The following is a 26,649-nucleotide window of genomic DNA, read 5'->3' as shown; positions in this document are numbered from 1 at the left end:
CGTGCAGTCTCTCGTCATCTCAAGGCTTGACTACTGCGACTCGCTCTTGGCTGGTCTTCCCATGCAGACCATCAAGCCTCTGCAACTCATCCAGAATGCAGCAGCACGGCTCGTCTTCAATCTGCCCAAGTTCAGCCACGTCACCTCACTGCTGCACTCCCTTCACTGGCTCCCTGTAGCTGCACGCATCACATTTAAAACCCTAATGCTGGCCTACAGAGCCAAAAACGGACCAGCCCCTACCGACTTGATGGCAATGGTGAAATCTCGAACTGAGCCACGAGCCCTTCGAGCTTCGAGTACCGCTCGGCTTGACCCGCCATCCTTCAAGGCACGTGGAAGACGAGCGTGGAGAATGTTCTCCGTCCTGGCGCCCAGGTGGTGGAACGAACTCCCACCGGCTGTCCGAACAGCAGAGTCTCTCACTGTCTTCAAACACAGACTGAAGACCGTCTCTTTACACAGCACTTAAATCAGCACTGAGTTATAAGCTGTACTTATATATATTTTACTGTACTGCACTGTGTATTGTAGTTTATTGTATTGTATTTGGGCACTACTATATGTACTTTTGATGACTGCCTAGGGAAGTGTAGAGTATTTGGCTTTTGTTTCTTTTCTTAGATTAGCCAAATATTGTTCCAGAGTAGGTAAGCGTTTGATTTGTTCTATTCTTTGGTACCGTCCAGTTTGGTTCTTACTAGATATCACAGCACTCTGTTTTTCTTGATGTTCATTTTAATAAAAATGGCTTCAAAAGCTCTACACTGGCCTGTTCCTCATGCTTCTACTCAATTCTCACCAGTTCAGTATTTTAATGCTACATGTTGCTGATCCCACATACCCTAGACAAAACGTGGGGTGGTAACAGGCCAAACTTCCCATATGCCTAAAAACAGTCGTGTTTCTGATGATGGCAGGTAAGGATAAGTTCATATCTTATCAGGTTAAGCTTCAGAGACGGAGCGTTTTGCAGGTGAATGACGAGCAGCAGGCAGTGCTAAGAGGCCTTGAACAGATTCGTGTCTCCTCACAACTCAAGAGAGCTCCACTGATGTCTCGCTGATGACTGAGCTGTTTAATCTGCTCCCTAAAAAGAAGAGTTGACAGCATTTCCAGGGCAACCAGTTCTTTTTCTAGTCAAACAGACTTACATCTGTTCCAACAAATAATGGTACTGCTACACTTGATCACATTACTGAGAAGTAGGAGACAGAAGAGCTCAAACTAACATTAGATAGTGGATGTAACATTGGCATTTCATGAAGTTCCACAGGTTCCAGTAGAAAACGCCTTTAGACATGTTCCTGTACTGATGTGGTAACCTTATCTGTGGATTTTGAGAACAATCAGAGAGATATTCCTCCACGTTCACCCTGAAGACTGGTTTTGTACCATGAAATGTTTTTAATTGCGTGCATGCGTCACAAAATTCACACATAATTTCCTTCTGGACAGCTGTAATATGGCACCATGCTGAAGTATGTCAACAAATCATAGTGTTTGTGAAAGAAAAATGCATTTAAATGTACTTTTAAAAAGTTTTTTTTAATGATAAAAACTATATACAATCAATGTTTATATTTAAACAAACTTTAATACATATACACCGATCAGGCATAACATTATGACTTTGTTTCTACGCTCATTGTCCGTTTTATCAGCTCCACTTACTGTATAGCTGCACTTTGTAGTTCTACAGTTACAGACTGTAGTCCATCTGTTTCTCTGATACTCTGTTACCCTGTTCTTCAGTGGTCAGGACCCCCATGGACCCTCACAGAGCAGGTACTATTTGGGTGGTGGATCATTCTCAGCCCTGCAGTAACACTGACGTGGTGGTGGTGTGTTAGTGTGTGTTGTGCTGTTATGAGTGGATCAGACACAGCAGTGCTGCTAGAGTTTTTAAACACTGTGTCCACTCACTGTGTCCACTCTATTAGACACTCCTACCTTGTCGGTCCACCTCGTAGATGTAAAGTCAGAGACGACAGCTCATCTGCTGCTGCACAGTTTGTGTTGGTCATCCTCTAGTCCTTCATCAGTGGTCACAGGACGCTGTCGGCTGGATGTTTTTGGTTGGTGGACTATTCTCAGTCCAGCAGCGACACTGAGGTGTTTAAAAACTCCAGCAGCACTGCTGTGTCTGATCCACTCAGACCAGCACAACACACACTAACACACCACCACCACATCAGTGCTGAGAATGACCCACCACTCAAATAGCACCTGCTCTGTGAGGGTCCATGGGGGTCCTGACCACTGAAGAACAGGGTAACAGAGTATCAGAGAAACAGATGGACTACAGTCTGTAACTGTAGAACTACAGAGTGCAGCTATACAGTAAGTGGAGCTGATAAATTGGACAATGAGTGTAGAAACAAGGAGGTGGTCAGGACGTTATGCCTGATCTGTGTTTTTACTTAATAGATAACATTTAATTAATTGCTTTTAGTTGTTCTTCTGAGTGTGTAATATGTAGTCATATCTGATATTTCTATGTTGGAATATCTTATGAATATACTGCTGGATGTGCTAACACACTTACTAAGTTATGCCACAACTGAAATGCACTCAAATGCATTTTAAATTGTATTTCAGTGTCCAGTGTATTTCCCTAAATACACTTAAATATATTACTTAAACTTTGTGTTCATTTTTATGAAAAGTAATTAAGCTAGAATCAAACCTTAGAAATAACTAAACACTGACTGAAATAGAGCAACAGACGTTGCAACTTAAGTGTATTCCTGGGTGTACGGACATTCATATCGGATTGCTGGGTATTTTGAACAACTAAAATGCAGCCAAAATGTGCTAAAGCAAACTTTAAAAGCCATTGCTTTTAAATACACTTTTAGAAATGTGCTTATTTTAATGACCGTGAAATATATTTTTGTTTAAGTATGCTTCAGTATGCTTAGAAAATATTTATATTTCAAGTTCCTTGAAGCACACTTAAGTATGTTAAAACGCATGACTTTAAAAATGTACTTGTCAAAAAAACCTAGAAAAGAATATTTTTGGTACCATTACCATAAAACACATTGAATAAAAACAACATTTAAGATTCTAAGATTTAAGAATACTATCAATGTACTTAAGTATGCTTCTTTTTCATAAGAGTGTGAGAGCTAGCTAGACTAAAATACAGCCTCCGCACAACAGGGTTAGTTTTAAAACACCGTTATATGGGAAAAGCCTGTCTCGCTGCTGTCGGAAGAAAACCTCGTATCTCCAAAATGCTAACTTCACAGGAGAAGGAAAAAACCTGCTTTACTTTTAATGTAAGTCAATAGAACCAGATTTTATTCCAAGTCATTTTGGGACATTTCTTTTAGTCCGTTCACCTTGAAATTTACACATAATGGGAAGGACTATTTTCAAAGTATTTTCAAATTAGGCAAAAACTGAAAAACGTCAAAAATGAAGTTGCAAGGTTTCTTCGGACAGCAGGGATACCCTCCCACATAAATTCCGAACCGTCAGGTTAATTACGCAGGGATGCTGTGTAAACACAATATATGTTCATTTAAATGTGTGACTTTCTAAACCAAAATTCAACACAGTCTTATTTCTCTGATCGTGTTTGTTTTGATGAACATATTTCATGTATTTAAGCTGGAAAGCTCAACTGGTTCAAACGCAGAATTAACCACACTTAAAATGCTTAGGCCCTCTCTTCTATTCAGTCAAACCAGCCAACCAATGCGAAGCTTAATAAGCCATAGGAAAGCACTACAGCTGGATTGGTTGAATTAACAGATGACTAAATATATCGGACATACCTGAAAATCACCCTGATGAGCAGCATTATGGGATTTCTTTTTAATTACTCAACACTCACTTAGAAGCAAAAAACAGCTTTGTTTGAACACAGTTCATACAAGTTATAACTGCTTAGCCATTGACAAATTAGATCCGAACAAGAATAGAACAACATTTTAATTATGCTTTTAAATATATATTCCCTGTCATGTCAATGCAACAGCTCAGAAACTCTTGAAAAAATAATAGTAGGTATTAAAAATGTATTTTAATTTCAAAGAAGTGAGGATATCTTTTAAGACATGAGTATTCAGATTAATAAAGGAACAAAGGTTTCCAGAACTGGACTATATTGTAGTGTGTTCAGCGAACATTGTGCATAGAACAATTACTCTCTGGTTTTAGCCTATAAGGACTCTTATTGTGAAGGTGAGGCCAGCCTGCAAAAGCAGGAGTCCGAGCTCACAGAGCAGGACGCAGCTTTGGGTAGAAAGAACTGACATATAAAGAAAATGGGACACCTCACAACTACGCAAGACCTGGTCGATGACTAAAGCGGTCCCGGTCAGACAGACCGGCCATCCCAGTGTCCGGAGCGCAACATCACTACGTGTGTTTGGGATTATTTGGATTGTGAAAAGCAGAAAATCCAACCAATGTACAAGACTGAACTTCAGAGGTGTGGAAAACTATGAAGGTGAACCAGAAAAGGGCAATAGTGGCAGGAAAAGCCTTTAGAAGAAAAGCCCTTAAAGGTACACGTAAATATATTTATTTTGCAGTAATTTACTTTGTTATTTTACAGGATCCTACTGTAAAAGTTCAGTGGTGTATTAGTTATACAGTAACACACCAGACAAAGCAATTAAGTATTCCAGAAAATGTTTTAGAGTATTTTACTGTACAATTATTTACCATAAATATACAGTACTTTACTGTCAACTGTACTGCTGGTAAATTAGTGTAAAGTTTACAGTTTTTTTTTGTTTTGTTTGTTTTTACAGTTCATTCTGATGATTTTGGAGCTTAAAAGGTTTTTAATTTTGTACGTTGGAACAATTATTTAGTTGGTTAATTGATTTAATTTAGAATTTACTTTATTTGAATTTAAAAATTCTTTTTTATTGATATGCAGGTTTACAGTAAACTAGTAGCATTACTTTTATAGTTATATAAAAACAGGTCTTACTGTAGTTTAGTTACAGCTTATTCCTGTAGGTGTACATCAGAATACAGCTACATGATGGTCATCTTGTAGTTCAGGCCACTTTTTGGTATTTACCGTTAATATGGTTCAGTAAATTACAGGAAATTTTACAGTGAAATGTTTTACATTGAACTAAGACCTAAAAAAGGGAACCCATCCTCCTTTGGTCAACACTGGACAGCAAAATAATAATAATGAGAGGCACATGAAAAAAAAAAATGTTGCCTCTAATTGGATATTTATTTTTTTATTTTTATTTTTAAATATTTAGATTAACCAATGATAACCACTGACTACTGTTAGAGGCCAATCAGAGTAACATATGAGAAAAAGTCCTATGAACACAGAGAACTAGACTATATGTTTACGACACTAAATGAATTCCTGGTACCTAAAAGCCAATTTGAGTGAAAATTAAATAAATAAAAGGCGGGCTTTGACTGTTTTATGCCAATTGTTTTTCCCCCATTTTCAATATTTATATTGGTTAATGAAGCTGTACTATCACCATCACGGCTTGCCAAGCTTGATCCTATTGGACGAGCCCCTGTTTACTACCCTTCATGAATAAGTTAGCCCACAGCTGCTCTCTAGCATGTGGGAAGAGGCTGTGCGTTGAATGTAAGTGGGTTAAATCAAGTCGCCAAACCGAGTGGATCTGACAAGGCTCCCTGCCACCCCCGTGAACATGTACTGTCTCGTCCCCTTTGAAATGGATATTTCCCTTCCATGTCCCCCCCTTGGCCTGAGAAGGCCCGGAGCCACGGCAGGAGCGGACCGACCCAAAGCAGAGTCGACAGGCCTGGCACGTGAAGCCATCGCTGTGTTTTGATCAGCACTTAAAAAAGTGCGTGGGAGCCTGTCGGTCAGAACCTTGCTCGAAGTGAAGGGAAAAAAGCTTTTGGACGTTTTCTATAGTGCTAACACGCAAGCCCCTCCGCAGTGAGCCACAGCGCTTGAGGCTAGTTGGAGGGGCTGGCAGACCCTCGGTCTACGTGAAGCTTCAGTGCGCATGAGTGTGTGTGTGTGTGTATGTGTGTGTGTGTCAGCCATGGCAGGCTCTGTCTCGACTCTGAGATGTGCGTGACTGGGAGCCGGCATGGTGGCTGGACAAATTAGCACAGCGACCCAGTTCAAGCGGGACAGCCTGGCTCCACCGACTCTGACACTTAACCTTTAACAATTCACTCCCGACCCACATCGTGGCACGGAGCAGGAGAGGAAGACTCGAGCCCTAGTGGACTCATACCAATTACTGAATGACTAACCTTATTAGAAGCAAAAGGAACACATTAGCATGGATCTGGTGATAGCGACTGACTTGTTCATTTTTCCTGCTTTTCTTTAGTTTTGAGCTTTCTTTTACTTACTACTTCAAATCAAATGAAGCTTTATTGCTCAACAGAAAAAACAAAAATATAAGAAAGGAAAGAAGAATTTAAAATAAAGGGACATAATAAAACACAAGGATGTGTCCAATGCAAAGTGCAGAAGCAGAAGGCGTTAATCAATATTATAAATGTTATAAATATGACAGAATGTTGTATATCGTTGCCGACGGAAACAAAACCTAATATCTCCATTTTTCAGTTTTTGACATAATTTAAAAATACCTGTTGCTCTTTACATTGTGTGTAAATTTCATGACAAATGGATCAAAAGAAACGACCCAAAATGAGTTGGAACGACGTCTGGTTCCATTGACTTGCATTAAAAATAAAGTAGGTTTTTTCCTTCTCCTGTAAAGTTACCAGTTTGGAGATACGAGGTTCTGATCCGACAACAGTGATATTTCGAGTGTGTGAGTATTGCGCGTTACTCCAGGTATGTGTATGTGTGTATGTATAAATAGTCCTAGTAGATGTCCTGGTTGGCCTGCAGGTTGAAGCTCCACCTCTTTCTCTCAGTGACGGACTTCAGGGAGCAGAAGCCGATCCCTGACCACAATAAAGAGAGTAGCCCTGTTGTTGAGATAGCTGAGGTCTTTCACTATCTTCTTGTATTTGGTCCAGCACTGCTTACTGTAGATGGACTCCATACGGATAATGCCCCTTAAGCTATAATCGGGTGGTGATGCTCTCGATGATGCAGGTGTCAAAGTTCTTTAACACAGTGGAGGGCAGTTAAAAGTCTCTCAAGCATCCAAGCTAGTAAAGATGCTGATAGGTCTTCTTCACCAGGGTGTTGATGTGATGGGTCCTGCATGATGATGTGGACACAAAGGCACCGCAGGCTGTCCACTCACTCCACTGGAGGACGATTGATCCTGAGGGGGAGGTAGCCCCTCTGCTGCTTCTTGCCCACTATCAACGCCTTTGTCTTGCTGACGTTCAGTAGGAGTTCTCCAGATAAACAAGGCACAGTTCTCCAGGTGCTTTATTTCCTTCAGATACACTCTCAGAAAAAAGGGTATGAAACTGTCACTGGAGCAGTTCCCCTCTTGTCACTGGGGTGGGACCCTCAAGGGTACATGTCAGAACCTTTAGTCAGGGATCATAACTGAACCATAATCCACTGAAATGATCTGTTCTAAGCTGGACTGACTCCACACCCCCCGCCTCGCCTCGCCTCCAGGCTTTTATTCTACTGCTCTGTTTTAAAAAATTCGGTTATGAAAAGGAACAAATACCAACTTTTCACCTGTCTCTCTGGAACTTAGCCCTGGCCATCCAGCTTTCAGCTAAATTTGAAGTATTTACTTATTCATTCTTTATTTTTGAATAAAATGGGCTATTTGACCATGGGTGTTGAAGATTTTACCTTCAACTATAAAGACTCCAGTGGCCTCTGACTTTATTACTTAAGCAGTAGTTGGTAAATTATCGTAAAATTCGAGATTCAGTAGTTTATTGCTATATGCACAGACAAACAGGCAGTTGCCCTCTATAATGAAATTCTTGCTCTGCACCTTTTCCTGGACAAGTTATTATACAAACATTGTATGAATTCTGAGTGGTGCTAGTGAGCTTGGCTGCTGTCGTGACTGTTACGACCAAACCATGTCTTGTGTATTTTTGGCACGGTTCTTTCCTTTTCCAACACGGATTCTATTGGTCTACAATCTACTCACCCTTATATATGTTATCACGTAGAAACAAAGTTATGAACAACATTTGAATTTCACAGTGGTGAAAAAGTAGCTAGGTGCAATTGCACATTTGCACCAGAGAGGGCTCCAAATTCCCAAAACTTATATAGTACAACTTTAAATGTTCACTAGCCAACAGTGTAGAAAAAACTACAATTCTTGTTACTTTTTATTGTTTTTATGTTTATCTGAATTATGAATATGACTTTATTCTAATGTATATTGTGATAAACTCACTGCTGAGGTCAATTGTTTAAAAATTTGCTAAGAGTTCAAGGTTATGAAGACAAGCTTTCATTAGCTAATGTCAACAAACAGTAGGTAGTTACCTTTCATGTGTTTAAATTCTAGTAATTTCACAGAGCAAAAAGTCATGAATCATTTCCACATTATAACAGCATTTTTACTGATATTGCCGAATCTGCAGCTTGTTAATAATGGGTGATATTGATTGAGTTCCATGGAAGATTTTTCTTATTTGAGCCAAAAGAAACACTTTTTTACTAAAAAAATGTAAAATTGTGAAATGTTTCATATGTGAAATGAAGAAATTGTCCTTTAGATACACAGAATAATATGTAATGTGAATGACAGAATTATCTGTTAAATTTACAGTACATTTTATTTACAGATATGCTTTTATTTGCCTACCTAGATACAGGATGGAAAATGATTGGTTCATTTTTCTTTTGGCCTGTCAAGAGTTTAACCCTTCATCTAACCAAAAGAAAAAACAAATAATATTTCAAGACTTCAAATACAACATGCACAACAATTCCATGAAATTAACATGAACTATTATAGACATCTAGTTGAATTTCTGGAAATCAATAGGCCTCTAAATTCCTAGAAAGCTCCCATGCTGCTGTCTGATATTGAGATTAATGCCTAAAGATCCACTTTAATCCAGCCTAGATTAAGGCGGAGTGTAGCGTGCTAAAAAAAACAGACATGCAGCTTTAAGCTAATAAAGTCTTAAAAACTCTTCTCTCATATTTTCATTCTATGACAATAATGCATCATACATCTTCTAGGTAAAACAGCTGTGGGTGGCAAGGAAAACAAGAAATGATCTTTACACAAAATGCTAATAGAGAGCTTCTGAACCTTATAGGCATGAAGACATTCTTAGCAATGCTGCATAATTCAGAATTGTGCTTTGCCAGTGAGCTGTCAAAACAAGTCAAACCCAGAAGAGCCTGGGCTGCATGGAAGGAAAGCAGGCGACGTGGATATTCTGCTAGAGCTACTGTTCCATAACTTATCTCCGAACGTCTGCTTTTAGCTGCTTAAAGTTTAATTACCCGATGGGCTTAATTAATTGTATCTAATTACCATAACATTGAAATGCCTAAGACATACAGAGGTGGCCAAACGAGGTCAGTCTATCAGCAAGAAAGCAACGGGACAGTAAATAGACATATAGGAAATAACCAGCTTCAGTAATGACCAGCGTTATCCTGGTGGCTCATTTTGACCCAGAACCAGGGGTTAGCGATATTTCTACAAAGCACATTTTATCCTTGTCCCCCTATCAGAGACATAAGATCATTTAAATGTTGAAAAAATAAAACAATAATCGAATAAATGAGAACATGAGGCAACGTTAACACGTTTTTCAGTCTCTCACACGTACATGCACATGCAAGTCACACATTGGTGACGTCTTCTCCGGAAAGCAGCGCATGTGTTATTCTGTTATGTTTGAGAGCTTCTATTCGCTATTAATTGTTTGTATTGCACAATGTTGAGACAAGTACCAAACCCGAGACTTGATCAGAAACTACTGAAAGCCTCAAAAGTTCCTACTGAAAAAAGAGCAAAGGAGACCAGTAGGATTACAACTTATTGGTTTTGCTTTCTAGTGTGAATTGGCTTAATGTTTTCCAAACCCCAGACAGCGAGCATATTTACCGCTGGCCTGATAACGTCAGCACCCTCAGACCACCCAGATCATTATCCTGCATACAAGCGCTAACTCGTTTTTAATCTCCTCAAACAGATTTTTAAATGCACATAGTCTTTCATTTTAGAATGACTAGGCCTAATATGAAATGATTTTATAGAAAATATTGTTGCTATTGTCGAAATGTTTAAATTATCACAAGTGGCCAGCGTAGGGGTCTCCTTTAGCAGCTGTAGCCAGTCAGCAGCCTGCCCATGTTATCCACACACACACACACACACACACACAGCAGGTCTGTTAGTTTTACCATCAAATTCCATTACTTAATGCACTGGAGTTATGACTCATGTATGCAGGCGTAAGACATATTCCCACCTCTGAGGAGACCGATTGATTGTAACCATGGTCAGAGATGAGTCTGTGTCAGCTTTGGTTTGACTGTGACCACATAGAGCAGCAACATCACTATCGCCTATAACATCACTATAATAAGTGTTATATGTGCTTTTATGTGTTGCGATGTTTTCTGCTGTCATGCTCTACAGTCTCTCATCATGCTTATGTTATGCTGTCTAACTAATATATATATATATATATATATATATATATATATATATATATATATATATATATATATATATGCTAATATATAAGTAGTGAAGGAAACATTTGAACACATGGAAGCGCATTATTATTATTTGAATTTCCAAAAAAAAAAAGGACGCAGGCAGCAACGGCAACAGCCACATGCCAGTAACCTTTAACAAGTTCTCTTGTTTTAATGCTTTGGATATGTTTTCAGCATCCATTTGATATATTAGATATCAATAATATCTGATATTATCAATATATTTGATATTATATCTGTAAAATATCTAGATGTTATTGTCGTCGTATTGGCTTATAGTGAAATGTAGTTCACATTGACGTTTGATTTGACTCAAGATATTTAGCCTACACGCTTAAAAATAATGGTTCTTCATGGGTTCTTTAGTAAAGAACATGGTTCTATGTAGAATCATGAACACTAAAAGAACCCTATGCATCATTAAATACACATTGCAAAATTTACTGTAGTATGTATTCATGCTGTTGTCACAATGTCAAAGTTGTAACAATAAAAGAACCTTTTTGGTGCTATCTAGAACCGTGTTCACTGTTTTTAGTTAATCTTGTTTTCTAATATTTGCTCAGATTTTATGAGTGATCCCAATATCATCAGCATGCTGTGCACATATTCAGGCCAGAATGATAAATAAGTATCAAGAACAGGTTCGTTTAAGAGTTAAATGCTTTCTAAATAGCACCATAAAGGGTTCTTCTATTGTTATGATGTTGAGCTTGTAATAATAGCAGAGCGTTTCTGGGGCTATATAGAACACTTTTCAAAAAGGTTCTATATAGAACCATCTACAGCACATTCTCCATCAGTCTGTTCTTGGTTCTACGCTGTTTCATTTACTAAAGAACCCTTGAAGAACCATCAAAGAGTAGATAGATTTAGGTTCTGTACTTGCAGAATATTTGTGGGAGTGGACTTCACAACGTCACTCACCAATGCAAGACTCCCTGTGTTCTTCAAAGCCTGCGCTGCACACGCATCGCCCGATAGGAACGAGCCATTCCCCCTCAGCGCTGCAGTACATCTTGGGTGTGTCCCTCTCCTCAGCATGGTCCACACACTGACCCCTGACCTCCACCAGCGATGACGAGTCAGCCCCCGTGACCACGTCCGTGAACACGGCCAAGTTCCGACCCATGCCCGTGCACTTCTTGTAATAAACTCGCACGGAAACGATGGCGATGCAGGCGCCGATGTCCTGGAAAGCCAAGTAGAAGCCTCGTTTGCTGAGCGGCCCCACGCCCCGCACTTCTGTGTTGAGTTTGAGTCTCCGAACCCCCAGGTCCACGTTGGTGAAGCTCTCGTCAGCCGCAATCGTGTCGATCTTGGAGAACTGGCTCTCCCACATCGTGGTGCCCATGTCACGGTCCATTTCGTTGTAGTAGAGGTTGAACGTTTCCTTGCACGTTCCCAGCACTCCAGGCATGCTGTTGCAATCTCGCAGCGTGAACTTGATCTCGATGTAGATGCGGTGGGCGCCGTTACGCTGGATCCAGTTAGTCCGCAGCCAGTTGTTCTGGTTGGGGCTCATGACGTTGCACACTTGGTAAGTATGGATGGGGCTGAAGTACTCGTCCATTTCATTAATGGCGTCCCACTGGGAAAAGAAGACACAAGGAAATGATCTCTACTGCAAATGCTGTTTCCATTTTATTATTCATCAGCAGTGGATGTACACAAATCACGTACTTGAGTTAAAGTAGAGACACACAAGGTAAATATTCCTCCAGTAAAAGTAGAAGTTCCTCCCTTTAGACCTCCACTTGAGTAAAAGCACTAAAGTATTTCCCTTCAAATGTACTTAAGTATAAAGTAAAAGTACTAAAAGAGTAATTCTGGCTCTGATGTCCTGTTATCATTTTTATAACCAGACTGGCTTCATGAACTCATTTCAGGTGAAAGTCCTCCAGCGTCTCTCTTGGTAAACCAGTCTTTTAATAGAACGTCATTAATTAGTGACGCTGACGTCTATTAAAATGATCAGAAGCACAAAACACTGAAGGTAAACAGTTTCCATCAGGGAGAACCGAGTGGCTCTGAAATCACTTTTTACACACAAGCAAAGTTTCAGTTTCAGATTTATTTACAACTTAGTTCCAAGTTTAAGTTGAATAAAAACTGGCTTTAAACTCAGGATCACAGATGAGCTCCTTTACTATGTTGATCTGTAGGCGTCTGTTCATAAACATAAACCAGCCCAAACTCATTTACTATAAAATGAAAGTGTATAAATTCAGAAAAAAGGACACATGACAGTCATGACTGCATATGTCATATATGTACATATTATATAAGTTAGGTTAGTTCATCATTTAGGTCGACGTATGTGCTCCCAAAATTTGACACTGCTGCTCTGACGTTGAACCGTGTGCTGCACTGGGTCGGTATGACACAACCGGTCAAAACCAGCTCTAAACAAAGTGACCGCTGGACCTTTTGACTTTTTGACACATAAACCAAAAGAAACATAGTGGAGTAAAAAGTGAGATATTTGACTTTGAAATGTAGTGGAGTGAAAGTAAAAAGTCGCCCAAAATGGAAAAACTTAAGTAAAGTACAGATACACAAAAAACTACTTAAGTACAGAAACTAATTACATTTACTCAGTTACTGTCCACCCCTGCCATTCATGTGGTTTTACAGGCATTACGTAATGAGTTTTACTGTAAAAGGGAATGTATGAGCCTGGAGATGCTGAGAAGGAGTTAACGAGTTAACGTGTAGCTTGCAGAGACTCTCAGAGGCCACAGCGTGCTCTCCTCCGAAGGCTGAGTTATACTGTGCACCTGTGAACATGTGCGGGCGTTGTGCACGGAGGTTTGCAGGGTTGTCTGCCAACATTCTTGCGCTTAACATGAACTCATGCACTAGGGGGCAGTGTCCAAACCACAGTGTAAAACGGAAGAGAAGTGGAAAGCCATGTGTTTTTCTGCTCCCTCTATATAAATGCATGTTACGTCACACTTCTTCTGCCTTTTGATCTATGGGCTGCTCTATTGAAGCCTTGCACAAACTTGTGTATCGTGTCTGGATTGTATCTGGATGAAGTTTGGCTAGATTCCATTTACACTTTTCACTCAAAGGGGTCCCCAGCAAAGTCAGGTGAGGTTCTACTGGTTTTTACCAGCACAAAATCCAATTTACCAACACACATCATTTCCATTTGAGTTTATTTATTTCTTTTTACTTTTTTCCCCATTACTATATAACTTAGCCCAGAGCCCAGAGTGCAAGAAGGTGCTTGGTTTTGGGAAGACTCCAGCCACATGTATCCTCCTCTTTGCGTTCTTCTTGTCTATTGTCTGTCCTGGTAGTCAGCAAGCACTCAGTAGGCGCTTATGTAACTGTATTGAACAGATATCACGTCCCATCTCATTTTCACTTCAGGACTCATCTCTGACCATCTTTAAATATGACTTAAGCATTTCAATTGTCATGCGGTCAGGATGCGTTTTCGTGAATTCAGGTGAGATCTAAAAAAACGATCCAATTGATGCAACAAGCCCTTAAATTTTGTTCTGATTCTGGTTTGGGGTGATCATCATTTGGGTCATCCCACCACCCACACCACTGGACTAACAATCAGCATCGATTTGGTGCCCAACTTGGCAGATTCACATGCCATGTTGAGATTTTGGAGTGGCTTGTGCACCTTCTGCACCTTGACAGAGACACCTTCATGTACGTATCTGCAAAAGTGTAAATCAGCCTGAAATGTCAACTACATTTAGTATAAATCTGCACACTGTAAATAAATTGGGGGTTCTAACTTAAAAATGAGTGTACAGCCTGCTTTAAAATGCTGAATTATTTGACCTACAAATAAGTTCATAGGGCATTAAACACAGATTCTTGCTCCATTAATTTACTATTCAAAACTCAATTAACTAAAATCTTTAAAGAAGCCCAACACTAACTTTTTTAATTTAACCCCTTAAATGGCCAAGGCCCACCAGTAGGCCCAAAGTTTATTTGCACACTGGCCATTTAAGGGGTTAAAGTGTAAATATTAGAAATATGTTTCATATTGAATACACTTTGTGGAAGCACACTTCAACGCATGGCTCTCTAAGTGGTCATAATTACAAACATTATGACATCTGTCATAACACTTACAGGTAATGGTACCTCATGATGGCATATGGCATCTGCCATTGTGTGTTATGGCATGGCTATGTCAGTGTTATGAAGCAGGGGTCAAGAGAAGTGTCACCCATTTTACAACAAGCAAATCTCAGCTCCATTCTTTTTGGCCTTGAGTGCCAAAAAGCTCTCAATGTCAGAAGACAGAGGCACCCATACACCACTCCTGAGGAAACCCGTTCAAAAGGAATGTGGATGGAGGTGTCCAGAAAGAAGATTTGACAGGGCTGACATCTGGACTTAGCAGAACGCGGGCAATTAGCTCAGCTCTCTCTGCCAGCTCATCAAATTATAAATGCGGCCAGTTGAACACAAGCTGCACTCTGAAGGACCTTCAGCTTGACTGTATGGGGGAAGGTCCCCATGGGGTGAACAGGAGAGTGGGTGGGATTCCATTTTAATGGGCCCACAAACTGGCTTTCATCTCTCAGAGCTCTGAGCTCCCTCCTCCCATCTTACTCTGGCTGTAACTCAGTGGCATAAATGAGCACTGAATACTGTGAGGTCATTAACCCTTGTAGGTTGGCACCTATGGTGTTGGCATCTTCTTACATTTCCTTTCGTTACTTCTCACTCGTAGCTTATAGACACAAGTAGAGAACTTCTGCAGATTCTGAGTCTTCCGTTGATGCCAGAATCATAAATAGGAGATATTTTATAATGATTTGATTGTGATGAAACTATTTCATTGGGATTGTTAAGAACATCTTTTACACTGTGGTTTTAAAGGGATGGCTGAGGTGGTGACCTTGGCTTCCTCACTGGGGTTTGGACCTGTGTCATCAGAACCTCCATCAGAGTCTGTTGCAGATTCTCTAGTCAGAATGTCCGTGAAGAATAAGATATTCAGGGGATATTTCTGAGGAGATTCGATAAAAGATGCATATGGCAGAGGACAATCAATGGAAGACCTGGCAGACCACCAAATCTGTCCCCATCAGATAAGCAGTACTTAACGCTCATATCTTTGAGAGAGAGGAGAAAATCAAGCTTCTGGGAAAAAATAAATAAATAAATATCTACAGGTGTTTCTGTCCATCCTTCCACTGTGAGAAGATGACTCAGCGCTGTGGGTCTGAAAGGATGTGAAGCTGTCAAGAAGAACCTCACTGAGAAAAGGAGACGGACACATCAAACAAAGAAGCTGAACACGTATTGTGCACTGTATTTTGGACTGGGGAGTGAATGGTACGTCCTGAAACTTTTAATAAAACCCTTTACATGGCCAGGGACCTGCCCATTGATCCAAAATTTATTACACACTTCTATTCTAGGGTTTCAGTGATGTGATTTTTCCATTGTGGCCACCATATTAGGGCCTGGATTTCTGGCTTCGCTGCTCTGCACAAAAATAACTAGAGGTGAAAGATGGCTAAAATTACTCTCCTTACTTTGGAAGAGAAAAAACGTGACCTTGACAAAGTCCATAAAACAGGCTGAGATCCTTAGTTTCCCCCTGAACCCGTGGTCCCACTTAAAGTGGTGGAAAACTACCAAATCTGTGTTTTTCTAATATATTTATCTCAGACTCTGCCCCTCTCCCTATTCTGGAGAGCCTCTCAAAGCCTCTAAAAGCACAGAAGCCCACCGGCTCTTCACGTCAGGGTGGGTAAAGGACCCCATGGTGTTGCGTAAAGAGGAGAAAAACTCTGTGATCATAGGAGGGAAACAACATCAGCTAATTAACACAGAAGTGAGCAATGCAGGCCTTTAGCTTTAGCTAATGTTCCCAGCTGAGAGATAAACAGTCGTCCCCCTAATGGAGCTGCAGACCACCACTATAGCTTTGCTCTCTGTTTCTGATTTAAATGAATTATTGAATGGAGAAACAAACGTTAAATATCAGACTGAATGTTGTGGGATGGAAAACGATGCCGTGATGCGACGGACGTGATTCTGTAAGTTTGCTGGTGCAGTTAGTTCCAGTCCTGAAACCCCTGCCCTGCATAACTGTGGTTTCCTAGTTAAAATTCCTGATATTATTAGCTAATTAATCCCTTCTGGAGCTGAACGAGGTGGGAACAGCAGAGAAACACTAAACTATACAGAGCAGTGGCTCCAAACCTGGAGTGAAAACACTGAATTAAAGCTCTTCGTAGTCTGGTCATTCTGTAGCGTCTTGCAGGCGAATCATTCACAAAGCACAACAAACTGAAGTGCAATGAATAACTCAACCAGTTTGCATTAAAGGCCCTGTAGTTACCGAATAATAAGCCTTTGTATGTAATAAGCCTGGGATTTTAAAGGGTTAAACAAAGAAGTAAACCTAGGTTTTATGTCATTTGGGACCATTTAAAAAGATATGAAAATATGCAATGCTGGAATTAGCTGGAATAGAATGTATGGACATTCAACAAATAATAAACAGTGTAGCTAATTATGTAACTAAGCAATTATACATGAACTGTATTAAAAAAAGAGTTAAAAGTAAAGAGATGGGAGTTTACAGCCCCCTCAGCTCATCACTTGGAGAAATCGGTTCAGATCGCTTGGAATGGACAAACTGTGCACAAACTCTAAATAATGAATGTTATTGCAATGTGATGTATAGACGACAAGTGAGTATCAGTCAGAGGGAGTATGGATAGAGAGAGAGACCACCACTTAGCCCCCAGCCCTAACCACACCCAGGAGCTTTCTCTCAGCGCTAGGCTGCACGTCGCATGCGGACCTAGAGGCGGTGGGTTTAGCGTTCTGGCAGAGGGAAGCAGAGGAAGCCTCGGGCTTCACCCGTAACGCGGCGCTCTCTGAGTCTAATCCCCCACCTGCCCATTCTTCTACACAGACTTCACAGCACTGGCATGACAAACAGCTCTGATAGTGCAGGGCAAAGCCGGCCACAGGCAGCCACCGCCAGAGGTTTGGGATGACCGTGAAATGAGGCATGTGTGTTATAGTGGCACGCCAGTGGTCAGGACATCAGACAGCGGCCAGTCAATGCCTGGAATCTCTTTTTTTTGTTCCACCTGTTGCATACATGAGTGGATCCCAATCCTTGTATGTCCTTCTGGTCTTTTGGTCCACTTTTTTGATGCAAAGCGGGCTTATATCAAGCCTTTCCTCAGTTGAAGTCAGTATGTTAGGGCAGAGAAAAGGCTAAAATGGGCAGAATGTTTGTCTCAAGCCTGAAACAAAAATACATCAACATTAATGGTGGTGAACTGGGACTATCAGTTCATGCCATAAATGTCAAAACTTGGTCAAAAAAAAAAAAAAACCTTGACGATAATGTTAACTTTTAGATTAAAGACAGACATTTAAAGCTTGCACAAGACACATTAACATAGATTTTACTTAGCAGTTTTACAGTGACTCTTTCAGTAAAATTCCTGGCATAGAGCTTCAGCTGTTTTCCATCACAAACACAGGCTACCACTCATATTCACGCTTAGTAACATATGTTGGACTTCCAGAAGTTCTAGACTGATGTTTCCTTTCCCTTAAAACTGGCTCCACTCCTTATAAATCAAAATATGATTGGTTGATGCACTGTGCAGGTACGTTTTTCGTTTGTCAAGGTATGAACAACGTAAAGGTTCCCTTACAGGTACAGCAGTGCTTTCACGGTCTGATTGTGATCATTTGTTAAGTTTGTCCAGGTGAAAGGTTTGTATTTGTACCTTTTCATAACCAAATATTTTAAAACAGACAGTAAAATAAAAGCCTGGAGGCGAGGCTGGGTGTGTGGAGTCAATACAACTTAGAAAATATAATTTCAGTGGATTATGCTTCAGTTATATAGTACTGAGATTTACCCTCAAGGGTACCACCACAGTGACAAGAGGGGCCCTGCCCTCGTGGGTAGATAGTTTACTGCCTTTTGTCCTGAGAGTATACCATTGTCAGTTGTTAATTATATGTGTGATTGGTCTGATGCGTCAGGTCTTCTGTTTAGCTCCTGAAGTCCAAAGCATTGGAAGAGCCCCCTATAGCTGTATCTGCCTAGATACCACAGAGAAAAAAATCCAGACTGGACAAATTTCTGTTGGGTGTTCCAAGAATTTACACTTTTGTTTCCAACCAAGACTTAAAAATGAAATACGAGTATGACTAGAAAAGAAAAAAGAAACCCAAAGGAAAAAAAAACAACTAATAAATACAGACAGGTATTTTCTTACTTTCGAGAAATTATTAGGACTTCCCTAACAACATAGAAGGCCCTGCAGGTTCCCCACTGGACATCATGTCACATCAAGTTGTAAGCATGTATTCTGAACATGAGAAACCCAACATAACTCTTTTCCTGAAAGGAATGGAAGTTGGCTGGTTGTACACACTTGATAGTGAAAAATATTTTGCATTTAGAAAGTTTTTTGACTGGAAATTAAATGAATAAAGTGGTCTCTGACTTTTGCACAGTGCTGTATTTGAACACGCAGGCCTCCTTTGGAGTTTGTTAACAGCAATGAAACTGTAACAGCTCTTCAGTCGTGTTGGAGAGCTGCGAGTGGTGAGAGTGGTGTTAGCGTTATCTCGGGACACGACTCCCAAAGGTTTCCCTCAGGACGCCCTCTGCATGAATTATTGCTTGAGCCGGGCCTAATTGAAAGGGAGAGCGGTGACCCCGGAAAAGCCTCCAGCTCAGCTCCACTGAACCCAGCCTTTGCTCAGATGTGGGGCTTCCAAAACAGCTGATTGGCTAACTTGTCTCGGCTCGTCCTTCCCGAGGGAGAAGCACAAAAAAGCTCATTGTGGTAATTAATACCTTGGACTCGCGCTCACTGTGTCTTCAATGTTTCTGCTGCTTTCTAAAACCTCCTTCAAAGTACCAAAATGCCCTTGGACCACAGATGCCTATCATATGAGCCCATATGAATCCAAACATCCCAGGCAATGTTACCGAAAGTCTACAAGAAATGGAGTCTTTAAAAAACTAACTTTCTTTGCAAGCGTTAAAGAAAGTTTTCAGGCTTGTATGAATCATTTATTCTCAACACAGTTTACCTGAACCTCTTTTTTAGTTTATTCCGCTACGCCATGGTCATCCTTCACAAAATATATCAGATTTGTGTAATTTTAGAACATCGTGTTCTGAGATTCTTCAGCGCTTTAACCACCTTTGTATGCAAATGAGGCCAATCTCCATAATTTCCATATCCGCATACCCTCACAGTTCGTCCCTGCTTTTGTTTTTTGTGCACTTTTTTTCCCTCTTTTCCTCCAACTCGGTTGTTTGAGCTTCTGTTGAACACGTGTACCGTTTCAACAAAAGGTTTCTAAAGATTGTTCCACACCTACTGGGTAATTGGTACAGCATCCAATGACCTTACATTCAGAGACACTAAACATTATACAAGGAAAAGATAGCAGACACAGGACGATAAAGAAGTGAAGGCATGTACCAGATGGGGTTTTCTCCATCTTGAGGAAATAAATTTATGTGATGTGGTGAAGCCACATAAACGCTGGATTCAGTACATCGGGGAGAATCATTCAAAGGCTTTTGTGAGCTGTTTTTGTCCTCCTTTCTTCCAAGACACCTGTCAAATTTCAGTAAATCCACAACAGATTCTGTTTAAATGCCCCTCTGTGCCTTTCTTCTCAAAGTGTGGGAAACGCAAAACAACTGTAAATGTGAAAGTAGTCATTTTAGACAAGCAAACACTATCGGAGATAATCTGCATCCCAGGAGTTTATTGATGAGAGCTGTCATCTAGAGAGATGTATACAGACATGGTTGCATTGGATTGCTTATCGGTGAAGACAGATGTCTTAATTATGGCTAAGCTTTTGTGGCGCCTGCACATTTTCTTGTTTTATCGCTTTGAAATGTGGGTGGGTGATGTGGACAACACAACACGAACTAAACAAAAACAGTATCATGATATGCAGTTGTAACATTCTGTCACTCTCTCTCTTTCTCTGTTTTTGCCCTTGTTTTCTTGCCATGTGCCCTTGTTTTCCTGTTTCCCTGTGTCATGTGCTTTTATTTATATCTACTATGTGCCTTTGTTTTCCTGTGCCACGTGCTTTTGTTGTGGCCCTGATTTCAGCCTTCACCTGATCCTTGTTTCCTAGCCCTGCCCTCTCATGAGTTTCAGGTGTTCCTTGTCTTCTGTGCTAGTGTGTATACTCCTATGTTTCCACGGTTCCCTAGCCAGCATTGTAGGTTTGTGGTCTTGGGCTATGTTCACATTACCAGGTTGAAGCTCAGATTTTTGCCATGATGTTTTCAGGGCTGTGTGGAGACACAAATCTGACGTTTTCAAATGTGACCTGAGCCACTTTCATATGTGGTCCTAGATCAGATAAATATCTGACTGGTGGCCATGCGACCTTAATGTGACAGTCAGATCGGAAGTCATGTGCTTTTTTCCACTGCACATGTACCATCATTCAGCGTTACTCTGGCAGCAGCGCCAAACGAAGTTAAAGCCTGTAAACGGTGGAAAAGCAGCTCATCTCACCTTTTTCTCCTCCGTCTGGCTCTAATAATGAAGCTGAGAGCTGATCAGAGTTAATGATCTTCTCAGCGAAGCTCGTTCTGCTCGTTAGTTTGTGCTGATGATGCAGTGATTCAGCCACGTGACGTCACTGAGTAGGAGGAGCTCACGAGGGTCAGTTCAGGAGCTGGTTCATCACATTAATGACCGATGTGAATCAGTTACCTAAATGAGTGTGAACCATCATGCCAGAGAGTTCGGATTTGAGCAATGTGGCTTGTAATGTGAACGTAGCCTTGATGTTCTTTCCCTGCTCATGTTTTCTTTGTATTAGTCTAGACTAGTGTTTCATAGTTTACCCAGTCAGTTCATGTTCTTAGAAGTTTCCTTTGTTACCATGTTTTGGTGTGTTTTCCTCTACGGTTCCTGATGATCTGCTTACATTTGGTCTGGAATATCCACATAAGGACTCACATAAAATGTGCTCACACTTGAAACCCACCTCCTGGTTTGCCTCGTCAGCCCATTTGTTACAGCACTACTGTGCAAATTCAGAGACCACCCTTTCATGAAATTTCCAGCCATAAAAATAGGAAAAGGGTAAAAAAACTGAAAACCTAACAGGAATTTACACAGAAGCCTCAACGTCTAAACATAAATAAAATTCAGTTTTTACTCTTTGATGATTTTTAATGGTGGGTGGAGGAAAGGCGCCAGGGGCAGGGGGTGAAGGCGGAGAGCTTTCTTTTATTTTCTCAAACAAAACTTTTGAGCCTACAAAACAAGGCCCGGCTCGCGGGGACTTTTCAGTCCTTTTTCTCTTCTGCTTGTTTAGCTCCACTCAGTCGGCTCGGTCCGGCCCGGTTCTGCTCTCGCGCCTTCACGTTTCCTTCTCTCTCAGGGCTCTGCCGCCTACTGAAGGGAGAGATTGCTATAAGTAGGCTGGCAGAAACAAGGCACAGGTGGGCATCATCAGCTACTTAGCCCGCTGGTTCAGCCAGACCGGCTTCTCCATTCCGTATTCGGCGCTCGCCCATGCCCCCTTCTCCACAGCCTTTATCACAGCTTCTGTTCTATGCAGGAGACTTGCTTTCTACTTTTCAAAGAAATCTGCAGGGATATTTTTACACACCTCCAAAGTTCAGTCTTAGAAGTTGGTTGCATTTTCTGCCTCTTACAAGCCAAATAATCCAAATTTAGATCCATCAGTCTATGAAACCTCTACATCACGGTCGTCCAGATTTTGTTTTCTAGCACAGTTTTCTTTTTTGTCTATTCCATGTACTCAGTAACAGCAACACATCCTGTTGAGTTGTTTTCTCATAGTGGAAGGTTGGATAGAACAACTGTGAGTTAATAAAAATAAAAAATAAAAAGCAAGAGTTGTGATGGGGACAGTTTTTTGTGATCTACCTAGCCTTGAACAGTTGGAGCCCCACTTTCACACTCCAGTTTCATAAGCTTCTGTTGTTACATATGTTAGGGCGCTTTCACACCTCCCCTGTTTGGTGCAGACTAATGAAAGTTTCCTTGGCTTACTCTGTTCTGTTGGAAGGACACTGCTATAATTGGTAGGTTTAAAGTCTGGAAAGATGGAAGAGTTAAAGTGGCAATAGAGTGGACAAATGTAAAAAATGGACAAAATCAATACTGATAAATTTGGAACCTTTAGCAAGGAACTCATCATCAACAGTTTATCACTTCCTTAAAAGACTCAGAGACTCCGGAGAAATAGCCATACTCAACGGACAAGGCCGAAAACCAAAGATGTGATTATTGGACCCTCAGGTCACACAGCATTAAAACCAGACATAAGTCTGTAGTGGACATCACTGCATGTGCTCAAGAACACAAAGAAAATGCTTTGTGTGAACACAGCTCATCACTGCATCTACAAATGCAAGTTAAAACTCTACCATGCAAAAAAAACGTCATATGTAAACAGGATCCCAAAACGCCGCCGCTTTCTCTGGGCCTGAGCTCCTTTAAGATGGACTGAGGTAAAGTGGTAAAGTGTCTTTAGTCTTTAAAAGCCAGTATCTGTGACTGTAGGGGTTGCATTAGCGCACACGTGGAGAGGCTGAACAATGCATACAGGTTTTCGAGCAACATATCGCTGCTGTCGGAAGAAAACCATCTCCAAAATGGTAACTTTACAGGAGAAGGAAAAAACCTGCATTACTTTCAATGTAAGTCAATGGAACCAGAATTTTTCCCACGTCATTTTGGGTCATTTCTTTTAGGCCATTCATCATAAAACTTGCAAACAATGTAAAGAGTAACAGATACTTTCAAATTATGTCACAAACTGAAAAATGCCAAAAATGGAGATACAAGGTTTTCTTCCGACAGCAACGATATGCTGCCTTCCAGACAATACCCACCCCCTGCCCCCCAAATTTTCAGCAATTAAATTTGAAGCTCCGGTTGTTTAAATGTCTAATAAAAGGCCTATTGACTAGTACGTTTTAACCTGCAGATAGAATGGATCCTGACTTATTGTTGAACACAATGACCTCCAATCGTTCGGGGAAGCAAAGCTCCACCTATTTGAGATAATGCTTATTTAGAGGTACAAAAATAAAAGCTATTGGCACACATTCATCAAAATGCACGAGCCGTCTCGGTTGACAGAAGACAGTTATAAAACAACTCTAAAGATGGAGAAAAGTCCAGCGTCAGTTCAGAGAGATCCAATTTCAGATTAGAAGCTGGGAAGGGAAAATCCTTTGAATCTGTTTAAACAGCAGCCGGGCTGCAGTACATAATGACTGCCCATCTCTGGGTGGCATTTGCAGTGACGGAGTCAGCTCCACAAAGCGTCGGCTCAGAATATTAACACATGAAATATCACCCTCTGCTGTTTCCTCTCTCCACAGTGAGAAATACAGAGCTGAATTGAATTCTCCGCCTGCTTATTAGAATAGGGGCTTTTGACAGCAATAACCTTTTTAGAATATGCCTGTTAATTGAGGCGGCCGGCTGCATGCAGGCCCATCCAGCAGAGTGTGGGATGGGATGGGTCCTGCTAGAACCGCGGCTTACTCGTTGCATGACTGTATGTGAAGTGTTTAAATGCTGCTTCTCTCAAAACAGGTGTTGATATCTTCATAAATATAAAATATTAATGAAATGAGACGTTTCTTATATGTTTTTGTCAGGATATGTTGAGGAAGAAATGTCTGTCTGTCTCAGAGGCGTCGCCTGGCCGAGCTTCAGTGGCTCTAGGCCCAAAATGATTTTAACCCTTCTGTGATTTTGCTCTTCTTTAGCCTCGCATGATGAGCCAGCAACACAGTTTGGTACACAGCTTGGCGATGTAGTGGCAACGTCACTTTCCGACAGTTTTAGTTGTGTTTTATGACATTGTTACAGGCCAGTGAGAGATTCTGAAGTTTGGTTGATGTTGCGTAGATTGGTCATATTGTAGCCTCCCAATATTGGCTTACACTGGCATGATAGCGCAGGAGTCATGGCCATGCAGAGCGGCCTCACGAGGAGGCTCTCGGCAAGCGCCGTCTGTCTATCTATCTGTCTATCTATGCACAGCTGTAACATCGACTATGTTAGGGCTTTGTACAAAAAGGTCCGTTTTTTTTCTCATCACTTCCACTGAAGCTCTTTCTTTCTGCTTTTGCATAAACATTTGGCTCTACAGCTCGAGTTCTTGCCATCATTAGAGCAAAAGAGAGATATATCAAATATATATATATATATATATATATATATATATATATATATATATATACACATGCCCTCCGATGGACTTCCGCCCGATGACATTTACATTTCAATAGAATTATAGAATTAGAACTTTTTCCATGTAATTTTGGGCCATTTCGTTTTGGCTCAATCATCATGACATTTACACACAATGTAAAGCACAAGAGACATTTTCAAATTTCAAATGTTAAAAACTGAAATTAAAGGTTTTGACAACGTTCTGACACAAACATATATATATGGGAACAACAGCAACTCGGCCACGAAGTGGTTGGCCAGGGTCAGCGGATGCTTAGTGCGCAGAGGTCTGCAGAGTCAATCACTACAGACCTCCAAACTTCATGTGGCCTTCAGATCAGCTCAAGAACAGCGTAGAGAGCTTCATGGAATGGGTTTCCATGGTCGAGCAGCTGCATCCAAGCCTTACATCACCAAGCGCAATGCAAAGCGTGGAATGCAGTGGTGTAAAGCGCCGCCACTGGACTCTAGAGCAGCGGAGACGTGTCCTCTGGAGTGACCAATCACGCTTGAATGAATATACCATAGAACCTGTCCAAAATAGCTTAGAATAAAAACTTACTTTTTCCATGAACTTGCATTGAAAGTAAAGAAAGTTATTGCCCTCTCCTGTGAAGTTACTATTCTGGAGATAATTGTTTTTCATTGGACAGCGACGATATACATAAACTTAGGGCTGTCAGTGTTGAAGTAATAATAACAGATTAATGCCTCACAGATAAAAAAATGTGCATGATGATGGAGAAAGACCTGAAAGGAAAGTTCCAGACGGTTCGCCTGACAAAATTAAGACTGCGTGTACTTTCAGTCAGGCTGAGTATATCCAGCCTACGATATCTCATGCAAGCCAAGCACACCAACAGTGTTAGCCCTGGTAATGTGACACATCACACTCAACATTGTTTGGCGGAAAACAATGGGAAGCGTCAACCTCCAGAAAAAATTAATTGCAGCAAGTGCTAACTGGATAGCCATAGCATGCAGATTTCCATAGTGGATGAAGGTCTGCATGTCATAGAGCTAACAGTGGCGCTTACTGGTGAGTGAATAAAACTCCCTCACCACTGAAGTTGTGACGGCCAGGAGAAACAGTTTTTAACAGTGTGCTTAGGCGGCTAAGACTGTGCACAGTACTGTCTGGGCTCTGTAGTTACATTCATTCAGTAAATGCGTTGCGATTAGGTTTGGCCCCATTGTTTAATCAGTTGGGCATCTTATTCTGAGGGCCTTCTTTCCTCAAGCTCACCTACTGTATATATGCTACGCTGTAAGTAATAGAAGCTGCAACCATAATTAAGATATTAAGACATCTGTCTTAATAGGATAATCAAAATATCTGCGTATACATCTGTGTATATATACAGCACTGTGTGAAAGTCTTAGGCACCCTAGACACATTTTCAAAATGTATTTGTTTGTGTAGTTTGTGTTTATTTGCTGAGAAAAGTGTTAATATTTGAATAAACAAAATTTTTAGAATATTAATTAATAATGATTATTTATATATATATATATATATATATATATATATATATATATATATATATATATATATATGTATATAGTAGTGATTTTGTGGATGTTAGTGTGTGTGTTTACCCATTTCCAAGCCTCTCCTCGAGGAAGCCCAGTATTATATGTAGTTAAAAAGCAGCTCCTGGTTTGACCAATCAGTGCTCAGTAAATTGAGCTCATGATGCCATTGATGATATTAACGAGTCTCTGTGGCGGCTGTGAAGGTGTCCAGGAAAAATATGGACCAAAGAAATTCTTGTTACTTTTTATTGTTTT

The 26,649-nt window shown here is 40.7% G+C and overlaps 1 protein-coding gene across 3 annotated transcripts in view; it reads right to left on the bottom strand.

Annotated features, from left to right (window-relative positions):
* The window catches only part of epha8 (eph receptor A8), a 158,662-nt gene that overhangs the window by 58,840 nt on the left and 73,173 nt on the right, over positions 1-26,649 (bottom strand). For all 3 annotated transcript variants that reach the window (XM_017714811.2, XM_017714812.2, XM_017714813.2), the window contains exon 3: positions 11,525-12,188. In XM_017714811.2, coding sequence (XP_017570300.2) covers positions 11,525-12,188 — 664 coding nt within the window. The remainder of the gene's footprint in view (positions 1-11,524; positions 12,189-26,649) is intronic.

This window comes from Pygocentrus nattereri, chromosome 21 (genome assembly GCF_015220715.1).
Source record: "Pygocentrus nattereri isolate fPygNat1 chromosome 21, fPygNat1.pri, whole genome shotgun sequence".
Taxonomy (NCBI): Eukaryota; Metazoa; Chordata; class Actinopteri; order Characiformes; family Serrasalmidae; genus Pygocentrus; species Pygocentrus nattereri.
The sequence above is the reverse complement of the archived record's forward strand: the minus strand, read 5'-3'. Positions and strand labels throughout refer to the sequence as shown.